At 43.7% G+C, this 19,660-nt stretch overlaps 1 protein-coding gene and 1 non-coding gene across 2 annotated transcripts; one reads left to right on the plus strand and one right to left on the minus strand.

Moving 5' to 3' along the window:
* Positions 1-6,016: 6,016 nt before the first annotated feature.
* Positions 6,017-16,503, minus strand: LOC141627505 (uncharacterized). Its single transcript, XM_074440751.1, has 3 exons — positions 16,046-16,503; positions 7,242-7,751; positions 6,017-6,863 (listed from the first exon to the last, which is right to left on the minus strand). The coding sequence occupies exons 1-3, from the start codon at positions 16,501-16,503 to the stop codon at positions 6,017-6,019; spliced, it is 1,815 nt and encodes a 604-aa protein (XP_074296852.1).
* On the plus strand, positions 7,536-7,642 carry LOC141644791 (small nucleolar RNA R71). The gene has a single exon (XR_012544398.1). It is a non-coding gene; the product is annotated as a small nucleolar RNA R71 (small nucleolar RNA).
* Positions 16,504-19,660: the final 3,157 nt, after the last annotated feature.

Consider the following 19,660-nt stretch of genomic DNA (forward strand, 5'->3'; position numbering starts at 1 on the left):
ATGCGTGATCTATTTATATGCTATATTGAAATACAATGCAAGCTATATGTGACAATATATTACAAATTTGAAATCTAATGCAATCCTATATGAATGCAATTATATGAATTTCTAACTAAATGCATGCTAGAAATTAAACATGAGTAAGAGAATTTGGATTGAATATGGGGAGCATACCGAAGGTTTTGGATTTTCAAATGGGAGCAAAAGCCTTATGATGGGGCAAGGCTAGGTAGTACCAAGAGCCACTCTACTCTTCCAACCAACAAGAAATAACACAAATCTTCAAGAAATGGAGAGATGAAATACTAACAAAGAGTCAAGGAACGAGATGCATAGGAAGCCACCATTGCCAAGAGCTCGCATTTGGAAGTACCCTCTCCACTTCACCAACTCAATTCTCAAAATCAATATCATTATCCAAATTGAAATCATCATCGCCCGCGTCACGAATAACATCATCATCGGTACTCAAATTCCACCCTCCTCCGGACCCCGACGCCCCCGCGTCACCATGAAATGTAGGAGCCACTCCACTAAACCACTCACCACTCTCTTGATGAACCACGGGAGTAGGAAAGGCCGGGTTACCGAAGTAATCCGACTGCATGTGGAACCCTCCACGAATAGTCGGAGCGGTGTATCCGTGGGTGGGCCATTGGAAGTAATCCGGGTGCGGCCCATCCCTCGTGACAAACCCGCGTCGGGCATAATCATCATAAATAGGGTAGTTCCCTACTCCTTGGTTAAAGTAGATATGGTCAAGCCTTTGGTTCACCGCGTCAAACCGAGTATTCATTTCACTCTTCATTTCACCCAACGCCAAGTTTAAGTTGTCAAAGTACCCTACCAAAGTTGGGTCAAGGGGAGGGTATTGATAGTTCGGTTGTTGAGACGTGGAAGGCATAGAGTGAGTGTCAAATTGTTGCGGCAAAGAGGTAAAAGTGGATGGGTGGGATTCCGAGGTCGGGCCATGGCGTTCTCGCCGAGAAAGTGTTTGCCGGGCACCTCCGGTGTGGTCACGCTCATGTACCGTGAGGAGGTAACTAGTTTGGTCTTGCTTGATAGTTGTTTCCTTAGTGTTTGGAAGGACAATTGAATCCTTGTCATCGATTTGCCAATATTCACGATTATCGGCGGGGTCAACTTTGAACCATTCCAAAGAGTGGGTCAAGTAGAATTTTGATAAGACATTAGGCTCTTGAACCGGGTTGTACAAAGACTCATCAAACCCACCAATATCCTTGGCCAATTGGGTGATCATCCCGCCCACAAAAATCCCCACACTTTGATCCGGGAAATTAGCCAATTTCCGAAGGTGGAGCACAAAGTGGTGAGCAATGTTAATTTGAAACGGCTTGGGCTTTTGGAAAAGGTAAGAGCCAAGGATATTTAGTTCGTCGGTCCTCACGGACCACGGTTCACTTCTAGCAAAGATAGTCCAACCCATAAATCGATGCCAAACCCTTATAGCCGGAAAATGAATAGAGTTGGCACTCCTTTTCCCAACCGAGGGATCGGGCTTACCCGAAATAGCCTCCCAAACCCTAGAGTAATGAAAGTCGGCGGGTTCTCTATAAGAGTCCATGTAATTCAAACCAAAAGCTTTCCCAAACCTCTTCAAGGTCATAGTATGGTTGCGGTTCATAAGACGGAACCTAATTTCAACAATTTCCCCGGTACTTCTCCTTTTATCCACTTGAAGCGAGCTCAAGAATTCCCAAGTAAGGCAAGGGTAAGTCAATCGTTTAAGGGTATACAAGAATCCCATTCCAACCCCCCTAAATAATTTCTTGGCATCGGTATCTATCCCTAAATCCTTCATAGTTTGGCTACAAATGAATTTAGTAGCATGAATGGGACGATTTATGAATAAGAGGAACTTACATTTTTGAGCCCCGGATGCGAAGACAAGATTAGGGAAGTCGGGATCCGGCGAAGAATCCGTCACTTGAGCAACCCCGAATTGAGCCGACTCCTCAATGGCCCTAGCCGTGTCCGCCCTTGTCCTTTTGGATGCCATCTTCAAGGTAGTTGGGAAGGTAGAGTAATGGTGTGTGGGTTGAGTGGGGAATTAGAGAGGATTTTGTGTTGAGGGAATGTAGAGAGAGAGAGTGATTTTTAGAGAGTGGTGAGAATTTGGGTGGGTGAAAGAATATAAAGGCCGCGGAGAAAGGGCTGTGAGCCGGCTGGGTACCGGCTGCCGGTGGGCCGGCCCTCGGTCATGCATTATTTTTTTCAAAAATCAATTTTGAGTGTCAAAAACACTATGTCTCGGCGCCGGTCAGCCGACGGCCGCCGGTCGGCCGGCCCTCGGTCATCCTTGCTTCATTTTTAAATTTTTCGATTTCCAAAATTCTGAACGCCTCGGCGCCCGGTACGCCGACCGGCCGCCGTCCCTCCTTCCCTCCGTCAGACTTTCAAAAGTGGATGAAAAGAAGATCACCCAACTATCATACAAGCTATATACAAATTCCATGGGTTGCCTCCCATGCAGCGCCCTTGTTTTATGTCGTAGGCTCGACCAAGTAAACAAGCCAACAATTTTCATGTTAAGGACGAAAAAGTCTTAATTCACTAGAAAGGTTTCAAGGATATTCATTTCCTTTTGGACGGGATTGCCAACGTGATAGTGCTTTAATCTTTGACCGTTCACTTTAAAAGTTCGATCTCCTTGGCTTATTTCAACCGCCCCATGAGGGAAAGATCGGACAACGGTGAAGGGTCCGGTCCACTTCGACCTCAATTTTCCGGAAAAGAACTTCAAACGGGTATCATATAGAAGAACTAATTCACCCTCCTTGAACTCTCTTCTAATTATGCACTTGTCATGAAATCTTTTTGTCCTTTCTTTGTACAACTTAGCATTCTCATAGGCTTCTAGCCTAAATTCTTCCAATTCGTTCAAATCAAGAAGTCTTTTCTCACCGGCCGTCTTCAAGTCATAGTTGAGATGCTTGATGGCCCAATATGCCTTGTGTTCAAGTTCAACCGGCAAATGACAAGCCTTGCCATACACCAATCGGAATGGTGAAGTACCGATCGGTGTTTTGAAGGCCGTCCGGTAAGCCCACAAAGCGTCATCAATCTTCAAGGACCAATCCTTTCTTGATTTGTTCACGGTCCTTTCGAGTATAGTCTTCAACTCTCGGTTTGAAATCTCGGCTTGCCCATTAGCTTGAGGATGGTAGGCAAGACTCTTCCTTTGTTGCACACCATACTTCTTCAACAAAGCTTCTAAAGCTCTTTCTCCGAAATGCGTACCACGATCGCTAATGAGGACTCTCGGGACCCCAAACCTTGGAAAAATGATCTTTTGAAGTAGCTTGATCACTTCCTTAGCATCACAAGTCTTGGTCGGGATCGCCTCAACCCATTTGCTTACATAGTCGACCGCCACAACTATGTACTCATTTCCGAACGATGATGGGAAGGGACCTTGATAATCAATCCCCCACACATCAAAAAGCTCAACCTCAAGCATGAAATTCATTGGCATTTCATGTTTCCTCGTGATATTTCCGCTCCTTTGGCATTTATCGCATCCCTTAACATAAAAGGCAACGTCCCGAAAAAGAGTCGGCCAAAAGAAACCGCATTGAAGTACTTTAGCGACTGTTTTCTTGGAACTTGCATGGCCACCGCAAGGTAAGTCATGGCATTGGCTCATTATGGAGGTAGCTTCCTCTCTTGGAACACACCTTCTTATCATCCCATCGGCACAAGACTTATACAAACATGGATCATCCCAATAATAGTGATTCACATCATGAAAGAACTTCTTCTTCTTGTGGTAGTCATAATCATGAGGGATTATCCCGGAGACCAAATAATTGACAATATCCGCATACCACGGTGCTTCACCCAAGTTTAGAGACAACAAGTGGTCATCGGGAAAATAATCATTGATAGGGAGCCCATTGTCAACATTGAGGTTGATTAGCCGGGATAGATGGTCGGCCACCACATTTTCAACTCCTTTCTTATCTCTAATCTCCATGTCAAATTCTTGGAGAAGTAATATCCACCTAATCAACCGAGGCTTGGACTCCTTCTTGATGAGCAAGTGTCTCAAAGCAACATGATCGGTGAACACGATAACCTTAGCTCCCACCAAGTAGGTCCGAAACTTCTCCATAGCAAATACCACGGCCAAGAGCTCCTTTTCCGTTGTTGAGTAATTTGTTTGAGCATCATCAAGAGTTTTGCTTGCATAATGAATTGCATGCACCTTTCCATCCTTCCTTTGGCCTAGAACCGCGCCCAAGGCATGATCGCTTGCATCACACATTAACTCAAACGGCAAGCTCCAATCCGGAGGTTGTATAATTGGAGCACTTGTCAAGGCTTCCTTCAACCTATTAAAAGCATCAAGATACCGGTTAGAGAATACGAAAGGAGTATCTTTGGCTAACAACTCGGTCAAAGGTCTCGCAATCTTAGAGAAGTCCTTGATGAAGCGGCGATAAAAACCCGCATGTCCAAGGAAACTTCTCACCCCCTTAACATTGGTGGGAGGTGGGAGACTAGCTATGACCTCGATCTTAGCCTTATCAACTTCTATTCCACGATTGGACACTATGTGTCCCAACACAACACCTTCTTGTACCATGAAATGGCACTTCTCCCAATTAAGCACAATGTTAGACTCTTGACACTTGCTCAAAACTTTCTCCAAATTCATTAAACAACTTTCAAAACTTTTCCCAACAACCGAGAAATCATCCATGAAAACTTCCATTTCTTGTTCAATGAAGTCGGAGAAAATTGACATCATAGCTCTTTGAAAGGTAGAGGGAGCATTGCATAGCCCAAATGGCATCCTCCTATATGCATAGGTGCCAAATGGACAAGTAAAGGTGGTCTTTTCTTGGTCACTTGGATGGATGGGGATTTGGAAAAATCCCGAATAGCCATCCAAGAAGCAAAAATAGTTGTGTTGAGCTAATCTTTCTAGCATTTGATCCATGAACGGTAAGGGAAAGTGATCCTTCCGGGTGGATTTGTTCAACTTCCTATAGTCCACGCACATTCTCCACCCGGTTACCGTCCTTGTAGGAATCAATTCATTCTTGTCATTTCGCACTACCGTCATCCCTCCTTTTTTGGGAACTACGTGAACCGGGCTTACCCACCTACTATCCGAAATAGGATAGATAATGCCCGCGTCAAGTAGCTTAAGGACCTCTTTCCTTACAACCTCTTTCATGATGGGATTAAGCCTTCTTTGTGCCTCTATTGAGGATGCGTCCTCATTTTCAAGTAAAATTTTGTGAGTGCACAAAGAGGGGCTAATCCCCTTGAGGTCACCAATAGTGTACCCAAGGACACCCTTGAACCTTTTGAGCAAAGAAATTAGTTTTGAGGTTTGGGTGTCATCAAGTGCACTATTGATGATGATGGGAAAAGTGGAATTGTCACCTAGAAATTCATACTTCAAAGAAGAAGGAAGAGGTTTAAGTTCAACCGTAGGAGGAGGCGTGGAACTCTCCTCCTTCTTACCGACTTCCAACACTTCAAATTTGGGAGCTTGTTCATGAATTGGAGCCGAATCCAACATCCATACATATGCAAGAGTCTCAATATCTTTGTCATCGATCTCATACCCACTAACTAGACAAGTTTCCAAAGGATTCATAGAGGAAGTTTTTGGGTCATGCTCCTCCATGGGATTCTCAAGAATGTCTACAATGCAACAAGTGTCACCTAGAGATGGAGCCTCCATGGACTTGTGGAGTTCAAATTCCACTCTATCTTCACCCACTTGCAAAGATAGCTTGCCACTCTTCACATCGATCATAGCCCCACCGGTGGCAAGACAAGGTCGCCCCAAAATAATAGGCACATTGTAATCCTCGGGCATATCCATAACAAAGAAATCACATGGTATGACAAGCTTCCCAACAACCAAGGGTACATCTTCAATCACACCAATGGGAAATTTAACCGACCGGTCGGCCAATTGAAGCGAAACTCTAGTAGGTTTCAAATCTCCCAAATCAAGCCTCTTGAATATTTAAAGTGGCATGAGGCTCACACTAGCCCCCAAGTCACACAATGCTCTTTTAATAGCCACCCCTTGGATAGAACAAGGGATAGAGAAGCTACCCGGATCTTCTAGCTTGTTTGGGAGCTTGTTGGTGTGAGTAAGAATAGCACTACATTCCTTAGAGAGGTTGATGGTTTGCACCTTTCCATTCTTCTTCTTCAAAGTGACAAGTTCCTTAAGAAACTTGCCATAAGATGGAATCTCGGTAATCATATCAAGGAAAGGAATAGTTACATTCATTCCCTTCAAGATCTCAACAAACTTCTCATATTTCTTTTCAATCCTAGGCCTTGCAAGCCTTTGTGGAAAGGGTACCGGTGCTACATACTCCCTTGGTGGTGGAGTACATTCTTTGGCCTTAGTTGCAATAGGCTCATCTTGCTTTGGAGGGTCAACCATCTCCACCTCCTTAGACTTCTCCACCATAATCTCATCTTCTTGCACAACTTCAACCGGGTGCTCTTTCACTACTTCACTAGACACCCTCTTCCTCTTCCACTTAGGAGATTTCTCAACCTCCTCCAATTGTTTTCCACTCCTCAAAAATACCGCATTCACTTCCCTTGGGTTAACCGTATTACCCGGAAACTTCCCCGGATTTTGAGCCAATTGCCCCAATTGTTGAGAAATTTGGGCTACATGAGTTTCCGTAGCCTTTTGGGATGCTCGGATTTCATCATTTACCCGGTTTTGTGCGGCAATGTGGTTATCAAGCTTTGAGTCGGATTTTTGATTTGCAATAACCAATTGTTCAAAAGCTTGCTCCCAAGATGGTTTTTGAGGGGTTTGGAAGTTTTGGTTTTGTGGTTGGAAACTTTGGTTTTGTTGTTGATTGAAATTTTGCCCCTTGAAACCCCCAAATGGTTGTTGGTTTTGGGTGATGAATTGTTTCCCTTGGAAACCGGGTGGAATTTGTCTTTGGAATTGAGAGTTTTGATTGAACCTTTGTTGTTGTTGAGGTTGGGAAGTGGTTGGATTTTGAATGTTTTGTGAAGCATAAGACAAGAAAGGGTGAGTTCTTTTTCCGTTGACAAATTGGTTGTTGTTATTATTGTTGAACCCTTGCCTTGCACTAGTGGACTCCCAAATTCCATTTGCTTGGTCATAGCATTCCTCTTGGAGGGGTGCAATCAAGGGACACCCAATGGAAGTGTGCCCTTGTTCACCACACAACTCACAAGACAAGACTTGCCTCATGTCGGAGCCTTTAGGTTTTGAATTTAGCAAAGCAACTTGTTGGGTGAGTTCATCTAGCATTCCTTTAACCTCCACATTCAAAACCGAATTATAATCCTTGTTCTTGCCTTTTCTTGATTGCCTATCACTTCCCCATTCCATAGTTCTTGAGGCCATCTCCTCAATGAGCTCTTTTGCCGCTTTATGCCCCAAAATGTCCAAGGCACCTTTTCCCGATCCCGCATCCAATGAAAGCCTAAGGTCTTGAGTCAACCCTTTGTAAAAATTGTTCACTAGCTCGGCTTCGGAAATGCCATGGTGAGGGCATAACCGTTGGAGCTTCTTATACCGTTCCCATGCCTCATATAAGGTCTCATCCTCTTCTTGAGTAAAGCTTTGTAGTTCACTCTTGACTTTGGCCGTTCTTGAGGGTGGGAAATACTTGTTCAAAAATGCCGACGCCAACTCATCCCATGTCTTGAAGGAATCCGGGTCACAATTCTTCAACCAATCCTTGGCCGAACCCCTAAGAGAACGGGGGAACTGTAATACTCCGTATTTATGGTCTTGGGGGTACTCTATAGAGTAGCTCTTACTCTGTCGAGTAAGGGTAAGTGTCGCAGCAAAATAGTTTCTGACCTGTTGGGCACTCGATCGAGTAGCTCGGGCACTCGATCGAGTAGGGGGGTACTCGATCGAGTACCTTGGGTACTCGATCGAGCGCCCGGTTTTACGGGGGAGTTTTCGCGGGTTTTGTTAATTATGCGATTAAGGTATTTAAACCAATTCGTCTTTGTTTTAAAACACTTTTACCAAAACCTAAAACCTGTTTAAGAGAGAAAGCAACAGTTCTTCTTCCTAATCGCATCCTTAACGATTCCCGGAGTTCAGACGGTCGGATTGCGTTGTAGTTTGTGTCGTTGGATTTCTTGCGTCGAGGGTAAGCTTCTAGCATAATTTTTATAATGTTTTGCTAGTTTTGGTCAAACCCTAATTTAGGGTTTGGGGGTTTTATGAGTAGTAAGTAATTGGTAGCCTTTATGTGTTATGTGTGATAGGAGGAGAGTTCGTAGAGGAGCCGTTTTGAGACAGCTGTTTAGATCGTCTGCGTGTTTGCTTTCCAGGTAGGATTTCCTACTCAGTATTAGTCCCATAATGGGATATTGGTGATGTGCTGTAATTAGCTGATTGATATGATGATTGTAATTGTGATTGTGATTGTGGTTGTGTTCGTTGATGGCTCTCGAGATGCGTTCTCGGCTGAGTGGGGTCACTTGCGGGAGTGATCTCACGCCCTAGTTTCGCCTTCTGTGGAACCCGCCACAGAAGGGATGTGCACATTAATGATACAGGGTTATCGCTCGTACGATGAGCGGGGCTTAGGTGGGAACGACTGCGGTCCCCCACTGGCAGGGCTGGTCCAGTGGACAGTCAGTATTGAGATGATGATGGGAGATGGTGTTGTGTGGATGTGTGACAGTTCAGCTGTCTGTTTGCCTTATTGTTATTATCTGTTTTGATTGTGTGATTAGTACTGACCCCGGTGTTGTTTTGTAAAACCTGCGGTGATCCATTCGGGGATGGTGAGCAGATATTGAGCAGGTATAGAGATGGTACTGGATAGCTGGGGATGGCCACGTCGTGACGATAGAGTCTTCCGCTGTAGTTTAGTCTTTATTTATATTTCATTTGAGAACAGTAGTTGGAATAATGTAATGTACTTTCAGTTGGTTTGAGGATTGTAACTTTTCATTAAAGCACTTATAATAAATGTTGTTTCTATTTTGTCTATTTGATTATCATACCTCGGGCAGCCGAGATGGTGATGTCTCCATACCTGAGTGGTCCTGGTAAGGCACTTGGAGTATGGGGGTGTTACAAATGGTATCAGAGCGACGATCCTGAAACCTGTAACCAATGAACTTGATGAACGTAGAGAGTCAATTAAAAAGAACCCGGGGTAAAAGTTGTAGGAGCTAGTGCAAAGGCTTGGGAGACGTCCTAAAGTCGCGAGGGGTCGCCCTACAACTTTGAACCGGTCACGGGGGGAAAGTGTTTGTCGAATATATGTGTGCTTGGTTAACTTGTTAACAATGTGATGAAAAGTGTGATTGTTGAATGTTGAAGGAGAAGTTGAGAATGTGAAAGAAAAGTAATGTATGATTGGAATAACATGTTGAGTGTTTACAATGTGGCTTTCATAGCATGATGAATCGATTTTGTTGATAAGTAGAATAGATGCGTAGCATATAATTTATGATATCACGTGGTTTTTATAAAGTTTAGCATGTTAGTATGTGACGTAATATGCGGGTAGCTTTTACGTATTAGTGATACTTGATCGAGTAAGACTAACTCGATCGGATAGGTTTTTGACCATTTTTGGACCAGAATCGCGTTTTGGGGGCACTCGATCGAGTAGCTAGGGGTACTCGATCGAGTAGGGGGTCACTCGATCGAGTAGCCTAGATACTCGATCGAGTGGGTTAGAGATCAGAAGGTCTGTTTGGTTCTGGAGTTTGGGTACTCGATCGAGTACATAGGGGCACTCGATCGAGTAGCCCGTTACTCGATCGAGTGGGTTTGGATACTCGATCGAGTAGGTTCTGGGCAGCGAGTTTCGTGTTTTGAAGTTTAGTACGCATGTTCATGTTTACCCTTTCTTATATACGTATAGTTTCAAGATGCCGCCAAAGAGAAATGCTTTGTACGCGAGAGCTGAGCTTATGACCACTGATGACATCGTCAAGATGTTGGAACACCAGGACGCTCTTACCGAGGCCCTGAAGAGAGTGAATGAGGACAAGAATAAGGAAAAGGAGAAGGAAGTTGACCATGCTAAAGTCAGCCTTTATATTGCGAGATTTAACCCGAAAGAATACAAGGGGGTTGAGGAGCCTAACCGTCTTGATAGTTGGCTGAGGGAGATGGAGAATATACTGGACTTAGTCCATTGTCCGGATGAGATGAGAGTGGATCAGGCTGCATTTTATCTGAGAGAGGCAGCTGGCAAGTGGTGGGATTCGGTGAAGGTGAGTGCCAAGGAGTTGTATACCAACCAAGGGTTACCTGCTATACCTTGGGAGGAGTTTCGTAGGGGCGATGAGGAAGGAGTTTGTGCTTTAACATGTGAGGAGTAAGTTGAGGGAGGAGTTTGATAAGTTTAAGATGACTCGCCGAGATGTCTGTGGGCCGAGTACTACAGCGCTTCAATGAGAAATCTAGATATCTTTGAGGACATGGGTTTGAGTGATGAGAATTTGGCTTTGAGGTTTGAGAGTGGACTAACCACGAAGATTATGGATAAGTTACCCGTGGGAGTCCTCACTGATGTGAAGGAAGCATATGAGAGGGCTGGGAGAGCTGAGAGACTAGTGGAAATGGCTCAGGAGAGGGCTGGTGGTGAGAAGAGGAAGTCGGAGAGCGAGGGTGGTGGCCAATCTAATTACAAGAAAGGCAACCACAATCAGTCTAAGGGGTTTTCTTCTGGATCTGGGTTTAGTGCTGGAGCGTCCTTTGGGCGAGGCCGTGGGAGTGCGAGTAATAGTTGGGGGGTGACCTGCTTTGGGTGTGGTGGCGTAGGCCACAAGAGACATGAGTGCACCAAAGTGCACCGGATCTTTTTCGAGAGACTCGCACGAGAGCTTTGCGAGCAACAGACCGGCGGGATCATGGCCAAACCGAGGAAGTCAGAGCTACCAGAGTGGAGGAAACCGCAACGGCGGTAATTCTTATCAGAAGACACCGATGAACAACGACAACAATAACAACCAAGGGTCGGGTGCTAAGCCGACCGCATCTGCTAGTACTGTCCAGGGAGGTGGGCAGAAGACCAGTGGCAAGCTATTCATGATGGACAAGAAGGCAGCTGAGGAAGATGAGCATGTTATCACCGGTACATTCCTTGTTAATGGTATTCCTACGTTTGTTTTGTTTGATTCGGGGGCTTCTCAGTCGTTTGTGTCTTCGAGTCATGTAAAACAGTTGGGTTTGAGAGTATATGAGTCTGTTAGTGAGCAAGTTTTCATACCGTCGGGTGAGTCTGTACCATGTGGGAGGTTGTTTAGAGACGTATCCTTGATAGTTGGGCAAGTTGACTTCCCTGTAGACTTGCTAGAGTTTCCTTTTAACGGCTTTGAGATGATAGTTGGGATGGATTGGTTAGGAAAGTATAAAGCTAAGATAGACTGCCATCAAAAGAAAGTGTCCTTGAGAGGTCCTAAGGGTGTTAGTGTGTCTTACCGGGGGTTTTTAGTCAAACCCAAAGTTAAGTTGATTGCAGCTGTCACCTTGAAGTCTTATTTGAGGAAGGGATGTCCTTTGATCTTATGCCATGTGAGAGATGACCGGATAGAGAGTCCGACGATTGATGAGATACCAGGTGGTGGGAGAGTTTGCGGACGTTTTTCCCGATGAGATTCCGGGTTACCACCGAAGAGGGAGATAGATTTCACCGTGGAGTTGAAGCCGGGGACGGGGCCAATCTCTAAGGCACCGTACCGTATGGGTCCTAAGGAGATGGAGGAGCTTAGGAAGCAGTTGGATGATCCGATAGAGAAGGGATACATTAGACCAAGTGTATCACCGTGGGGAGCACCGGTTCTATTTGTGAAGAAGAAAGATGGAACTTTGAGGTTATGCATAGATTACAGAGAGTTGAACCGAGTGACGATAAAGAATAAGTATCCTTTGCCAAGGATAGATGACCTGTTTGATCAGTTGAGTGGCGCAACAGTCTTTTCTAAGATTGATTTGAGGTCGGGGTACCATCAGGTGAAGATTAGAGATGTGGACATACCAAAGACAGCTTTCACGTCGAGGTATGGTCATTATGAGTATGTGGTGATGCCGTTTGGGTTGTCTAATGCGCCGGCAGTGTTTATGGATTTGATGAATAGGATCTTTAGACAGTTCTTGGACCAGTTTGTAGTGGTGTTTATTGATGATATCTTAGTCTATTCTAAGACTAAGGAGGAACATGAGGAGCATTTGAGGATCGTGTTGCAGACATTGAGGGAGCATGAGTTGTATGCTAAGTTGTCCAAGTGTGAGTTCTGGTTAGAGAAAGTGGCTTTTCTGGGGCATGTGATATCTAAAGATGGGGTAGCAGTAGATCCGGAAGATTGAGGCAGTGACAAAGTGGGAGGCACCAAAGAATGTTGCTGAGGTTAGGAGTTTCTTGGGTTTAGCTGGATACTACAGACGGTTTGTGAAAGATTTCTCCAAAATAGCTAGACCGATGACAGCATTGATGAGGAAAGAGAACAGGTTTCGTTGGGATGAGGGTTGTGAGACGGCGTTCCAAACATTAAAGGAGCGTTTGACCACAGCTCCTGTCTTAGCATTGCCTGAAGGAAGCGAGAATTTTGAGGTTTATACCGATGCCTCGAAGAATGGGTTGGGATGTGTGTTGATGCAGAATGGTAAAGTGATTGCCTATGCTTCTAGGCAGTTGAAGCCTTATGAGGAGAATTACCCTACTCATGATCTAGAGTTGGGTGCTGTGGTGTTTGCTCTTAAGATTTGGAGACATTACCTCTATGGAGCAATCTTTAAGGTATTTTCGGATCACAAGAGTCTCAAGTACATCTTCACGCAGAAGGAGTTGAACATGAGACAGAGGAGGTGGATGGAGTTGATTGGCGATTACGACATGGAGATCATCTACCATGAAGGGAAGGCCAATGTTGTTGCTGATGCTTTGAGTAGGAAGAGTGTACATTCCTTGTGTACAGCTCTATCTTTGATGAGGTTGAGGGATGAGGTAGCGAGCTTTGGGATTCATATGATGCAGAAAGGGGATGCCATGGGTGATATGACAGTACATATGGAGTTTTATGATGACATTCGAGGTAAACAGGCTTTGGATCCTAAGATAGTTGAGTGGAGAGCTGGGGTGGAGAAAGGGACAGTGTCCCGGTTTTCGATACATACAGATGGTAGTTTGAGGTTCGATGGTAGGTGGTGTGTTCCTAATGATGAGGAGTTGAAAAAGACAATCATGACAGAAGCACATTGCACACCATATTCAGTTCATCCAGGTGGGGACAAGCTTTACAAGGATTTGAAGAAAACGTTTTGGTGGCCTGGGATGAAGAAAGAGACAGCTGAGTTTGTGTCCCGTTGTTTGACATGCCAGAGAGTTAAAGGGGAACAGAGAAGACCACAAGGTAAGATTCAGTCTTTAGAGGTGCCTGAGTGGAAGTGGGAATCCATTTCCATGGATTTCATTGTGGGTTTGCCAAAGAGTCAACAAGGTAACAACATGATTTGGGTGATAGTGGATCGCTTGACCAAGTCAGCTCACTTTGTTCCAATGAAAGATACATGGACTAAGGCACAATTGGCTATGGCCTATCGAAAGAACGTGCTTAAGTTACATGGAGTCCCTAAGGACATAGTGTCTGACAGAGATGCGAGGTTTATATCGAGGTTTTGGAAAGAGTTGCAGGAATCGTTGGGAACAGCTTTGAAGATGAGTACGGCATTTCATCCTGCGACAGATGGGCAGACTGAGAGAACAATCAAGACCTTAGAGGATATGTTGAGAGCTTGTGTGATGGATTTTGGTGGTAGCTGGGAGCAGAGGTTGGACTTGATAGAGTTTTCTTACAACAACAGTTATCACACTAGCATTGGTATGGCACCGTTTGAGGCCTTGTATGGGAGGAGATGTAGGAGCCCAATCTGTTGGGACGACATCTTTGAGGCAAAGGGTTTTAGGACCAGAGATGGTGCATGAGATGGTTGAACAGATTAAGATGATCAGGGAAAGGATGAGAGCAGCTCAGGATCGACAGAAGAGTTATGCAGATCTACATCGCCGGGATATAGAGTTTCAGGTTGGGGATAAAGTTCTTCTGAAAGTGTCTCCTATGCGCGGAGTTATGAGATTTGGGAAGAAAGGCAAGCTAAGTCAGAAGTTTATAGGGCCTTATGAGATCTTAGAGCGAGTTGGAGAGGTTGCTTACCGTCTGGCTTTACCTGCTGCGTTAGAGAGAGTGCATAATGTGTTTCATGTATCGCAGCTGCGGAAGTATGTGAGTGACCCGTCACATGTGTTAGAGGCAGAGAGTTTAGAGCTAGATGAGTCCTTGTCATATCTTGAGGTACCGAAGCAGATCCTAGACCGAAAGGTTAGAAAGACTAGGAGTGGGGAGACAGTTTTGCTTAAGATCCTATGGTCTAACCACGAGACCGAGGAAGCTACATGGGAAGCCGAGGATATCATGAAAGAGCGCTACCCTTTCCTTTTTGATCAGGTATGTATGGTTACGGGGACGTAACCTTGTTTCTTTTAGGGGGGTAGGAGATGATCGCGAGAGTTTTTAGGAGTTTTATACACCTTTTATATGTTGTGTCGGGATGTTTGTCTGGGGTTTGTATCATGTTTTTGGTTGATGGTTGAGTCGGGAATGTTGAGGGAGTACCTTTGTTTTTGTTGTGGTTTGAACTTCGGGGACGAAGTTCTTTTTAAGGAGGGAAGACTGTAATACTCCGTATTTATGGTCTTGGGGGTACTCTATAGAGTAGCTCTTACTCTGTCGAGTAAGGGTAAGTGTCGCAGCAAAATAGTTTCTGACCTGTTGGGCACTCGATCGAGTAGCTCGGGCACTCGATCGAGTAGAAATACTCGATCGAGTACCTTGGGTACTCGATCGAGCGCCCGGTTTTACGGGGGAGTTTTCGCGGGTTTTGTTAATTATGCGATTAAGGTATTTAAACCAATTCGTCTTTGTTTTAAAACACTTTTACCAAAACCTAAAACCTGTTTAAGAGAGAAAGCAACAGTTCTTCTTCCTAATCGCATCCTTAACGATTCCCGGAGTTCAGACGGTCGGATTGCGTTGTAGTTTGTGTCGTTGGATTTCTTGCGTCGAGGGTAAGCTTCTAGCATAATTTTTATAATGTTTTGCTAGTTTTGGTCAAACCCTAATTTAGGGTTTGGGGGTTTTATGAGTAGTAAGTAATTGGTAGCCTTTATGTGTTATGTGTGATAGGAGGAGAGTTCGTAGAGGAGCCGTTTTGAGACAGCTGTTTAGATCGTCTGCGTGTTTGCTTTCCGTAGGATTTCCTACTCGTATTAGTCCCATAATGGGATATTGGTGATGTCTTTGTAATTAGCTGATTGATATGATGATTGTAATTGTGATTGTGATTGTGGTTGTGTTCGTTGATGGCTCTCGAGATGCGTTCTCGGCTGAGTGGGGTCACTTGCGGGAGTGATCTCACGCCCTAGTTTCGCCTTCTATGGAACCCGCCACGTAAGGATGTGCACATTAATGATACAGGGTTATCGCTCGTACGATGAGCGGGGCTTAGGTGGGAACGGCTGCGGTCCCCCATCGGCAGGCGGCTGGTCCAAAGGGACGGTCGATTGAGATGATGATGGGAGATGGTGTTGTGTGGATGTGTGACAGTTCAAATTGTCTGTTTGCCTTATTGTTGTTATCTATTTTGATTGTGTGATTAGTACTGACCCCGGTGTTGTTTTGTAAAACCTGCGGTGATCCATTCGGGGATGGTGAGCAGATATTGAGCAGGTATAGAGATGGTACTGGATAGCTGGGGATGGCCACGTCGTGACGATAGAGTCTTCCGCTGTAGTTTAGTCTTTATTTATATTTCATTTGAGAACAGTAGTTGGAATAATGTAATGTACTTTCAGTTGGTTTGAGGATTGTAACTTTTCATTAAAGCACTTATAATAAATGTTGTTTCTATTTTGTCTATTTGATTATCATACCTCGGGCAGCCGAGATGGTGATGTCTCCATACCTGAGTGGTCCTGGTAAGGCACTTGGAGTATGGGGGTGTTACAGGAACAACCTAAGGCGAACCGCGTCATCGGAGACCCCATTTGACTTGTACATATCACAATTTTCAAGGAACTCATTTAGATGATCGTTTGGGTTCTCCAAGGGACTTCCTCCAAATTGGTTGTCTTGAACAAGATTGAGCAAGACATTTTTGATCTCAAAGTTGTTAGCTTGAATTCTTGGCCTTTGGATGCTTGGATTGACTATGTGCTTAGGAGCCATAGTCTCTCTTATCGGAACCGGATCACCCATGGTGTTAGGTTCTTCTTCTAAAACCCCAAAAGGATTTTCAAACACTTCGGTAGCTTCTTGGTGATTAACTTCTTCAATGGGTGGTGTATCAATTGGTGGTGTATCAAGTAAACCCCTTCTTCTTAATGAATTAAGTCTTCTTGCCGTGGCTTCAATTTCGCGATCAAGTGGATATGTTGGTTGACCTCGTCTTCGTCGCGTACTCATGCAAAAGACCTAAGCACTTGAAAGAAAGGATTAGTAACAAAGGACTTAGTCTAAACTAGAACAAAAACGATTAATATCAAGCCGTACTCCCCGTGAATCGGCGCCAAAAAACTTGATGGTCTCAAGTTAAACCTCGCAAGTGCACGATTTTATCGTTGTACACTTTAAAGGGTCGATCCCACAAGGAGTAGGTGGAGTACTAATCGTTCTAATTCACCGGTTTAGCTAAGTCGAAAAATAACAAAAAGGGTGGTAACAAACTAGCACTAAAACTAACAAATTTAAAGACTATAAACTAGACTAGATGAGAACAAGCTAAAGATAAAGGATAGATCAAATAAAGAGAGGGACTAGAACTCGGTTCTCCCACAAATATAAGTAATTCCACATATTAATCGTCTCGGCTAATCAAACGGGGTAGAAAGGTAAGGGGGAGACGGCTCTAATTCGCCTAGAACCTCCCTTCCGGTCTCGCACTAGGAAACTAGCTACTCCGACTAACCCCCCCTCCCGGGTTCGAAAGCCGGTCTCCCTAACTCAAAACCCGACAACCCCAAGAACATGCATTTTCCCAAGGAGGTCAAGTAAATGGTCAAGGTCATTAAGCACTCATCATATTCCGGGTCATCCCACTCCCCCTTCCGGAGGTCGATTTCAAACGCTAGTCTAGAGGCACCCTCCCTCGGTTCTCCCTTCCGGTCTCAACCTTAGTCGGTTACAAGGTCAAATCTCGGGTGTCCAACTTACAACCTAACCAACTTCCGTTGGTGGACGAGGGTCACAATTCGACACTACCCAAAAACCCAAACCTTAAACATGCAAAATCCTCTAAACTACCCTCACCAATTTCCCCCAACAATTAGCCTTAATGATGATTAATTAATGAAATCACCCATACCGGGTCAAACCGAATCCTAGAAGGAGACTACTCACTAATCATGTTTCTAAAGGCTAAATAAACAACAAAGATAGAATCTTTAAACATAGACATGGATGAAAGATGAATTCTACAACCAAGCATGCAAGAATCCAACAATAATTATGAGGAAAAGTGATTTTAATCTAATAACAAGGTTTATCAAACTAAAAGACACAATCTTTAACCAAATCCACTCAAAGATTAAGTCTTTGAGGACAACTAGCAAGGATGAACCAAGGAAAGAGAATCAAAGAAAAGATAAACAATGAAAAGTCCAACAATGGTGAAAACAACAACAATTAAACAATAAAGATGCTAACTTTGTCAATAACAATCAAACAAACTTGAAGGACAAAAGAAATGTAAGCAAATGAAAATAAGAAGAGAAATAATACCAATCTAAAGCAAGAAAGGAATTAGGATAGAATAAATAAGGATAAACTTTCAATCTTCTTCTTACAACCCAACTTCAATCCCCTAATTAATTGAAGAACTTGCTTAATTAGGGAATGATTAACAAAATAATTAACAAAGTTTGAAACTTGGAAGAGGAAATAAATTCAGATCTGGGGTTGTGTGTCTAAACACGATTTTTGGGGAGTATTTATAGTGTCCTCTTACTTAGGTTACAAAAAAGGGGGATTAAGACAAAACACGGGTAGTAGCGACCGCCAGCCGGTCGACCGGCGGCCGGCTGCCCATCCGGCGCCGAGGAATCTCAATTTTTGAAGCTTGAATATGCCATTGTGACGGCCCGCCGGTCGGCCGGCTGCCGGCTGGTCGGCTCAGGGTCATCCTCCTTCTTTCCCCCCTCTTCCTTCTTTGCTATCTTCCTCTTGTGCCTTGTTTCTTCCCAAATTTCCTCTAGCTAGCTCAATTACCTACAATAGAGCACCGGAATCGATAGTAGCGGGAATATGGAGCAAAATGCAAGAAAAAGGCCTAAGATCGTGCCTAAGTAGTCCAAAAGATTAGCAAAAGAAAGGGTAAAAAGGGGCCGGATGTTCATTCATCAGATGGGGAGGGTAGGATCGAATCGGATTGTAGAATCGTAAAATTCTACAAATTCATTAAATATAGTTTTTTATTTGGTAAAAATATATAATTGAAGATCAAAACAGTTACTTATACACAAAATATTGATAATTAATAAGTTTAGTATCATTTCATGAACATGTTTCTACAAATTACATGAAATTTGGATTTTACGATGTTATTATATAAAAATATATTTTAATATGTTTACTATGGAGTCAGATCGTGGTATCGTAAGATTGTAGAATGTATTATGATCCTACCTCTAGAAAATTTCGAATAGATAGGATCGTAAGATTCTACAAACATGATAGAATCGTAGGATACGGGATCGGTCAAGCATTTTTGGATCGTAAAATCGTAGAATCATAGAATCAAATCGGGATTCTGACAACGATGCATACAGCTCAGTTAACGATAACATCACATTAAATTTCGGGCAATTTTTTACCCGAAATAACCTGATATTATGAGAGATCTGAACTGACCCGACCCGAATTGGTCCGACCTGTTAACCCGTTTTGCCTGATCTACTAGTTGTCAATTAGGGTCATTTTGGGTCACTTGAATCATTTTGGATCAGGTTAATTATAGGTCAGGTTTTTTTAGATCGGGTATCATTGAGTCAATCAAAGTTCATGTCAAGCCAATTCGAATTTCAAATCATGTTCAGATCACTTTTAAGTCTCGGATCAATCTTTTCGAATCGGTCATTCGGATATGACCCATTTCACCGGTTCTACTTTTACCATCTCCCATTCATATTCCCCCTTTCCCATTCAATCCCGCAAAATCAATAAAAGAGTAAAAGAGGGATTGTTAGGGTTTGACTGAGAGAGTGACAATAACACGAGGGCATTTTGGTTCAGTCTACTCGTATCGGTTCTAATTCAAGGGTGGTTCAAGCTACATCATCAACGTTCCTCTGATAACCGTACCGGGTCCTTTCAATAGGTACTAATTTGGCAAGGGTAACTTCAATTTATTACTATCCCTTACTATTTTCAATTTAGTACTAAAATTGTGGTGTCGATTGTTCTAGTTTACACCGAGTTGCGTTCTACTAAAAATGTCGGACTTAAATCCATGTTTTTCTGAAGACATATGGTTAGAAATCTTCAAACAACTCCCTGTAAAAACCCTAGGCAAATGTCGTTGTGTTTGCAAATCATGGCGCTCCCTTATTGTTTCCCCTTCTTTTAT

Source organism: Silene latifolia, chromosome 2 (assembly GCF_048544455.1).
Source record: "Silene latifolia isolate original U9 population chromosome 2, ASM4854445v1, whole genome shotgun sequence".
NCBI lineage: Eukaryota > Viridiplantae > Streptophyta > Magnoliopsida > Caryophyllales > Caryophyllaceae > Silene > Silene latifolia.

Bases quoted from the DNA above. Each gene is read 5' to 3' on its own strand.
- LOC141627505 (XM_074440751.1), bottom strand. From the start codon at position 16,503: ATGAGTACGCGACGAAGACGAGGTCAACCAACATATCCACTTGATCGC. The intron at 7,752-16,045 runs GTAACACCCCCA...CCGTTCTCTTAG, and splicing joins GTTCGCCTTAGGTTGTTCCT to GGGTTCGGCCAAGGATTGGT. The intron at 6,864-7,241 runs GCAAGTCTTGTC...ACAAAACCAAAG, and splicing joins CCTAAAGGCTCCGACATGAG to TTTCCAACCACAAAACCAAA.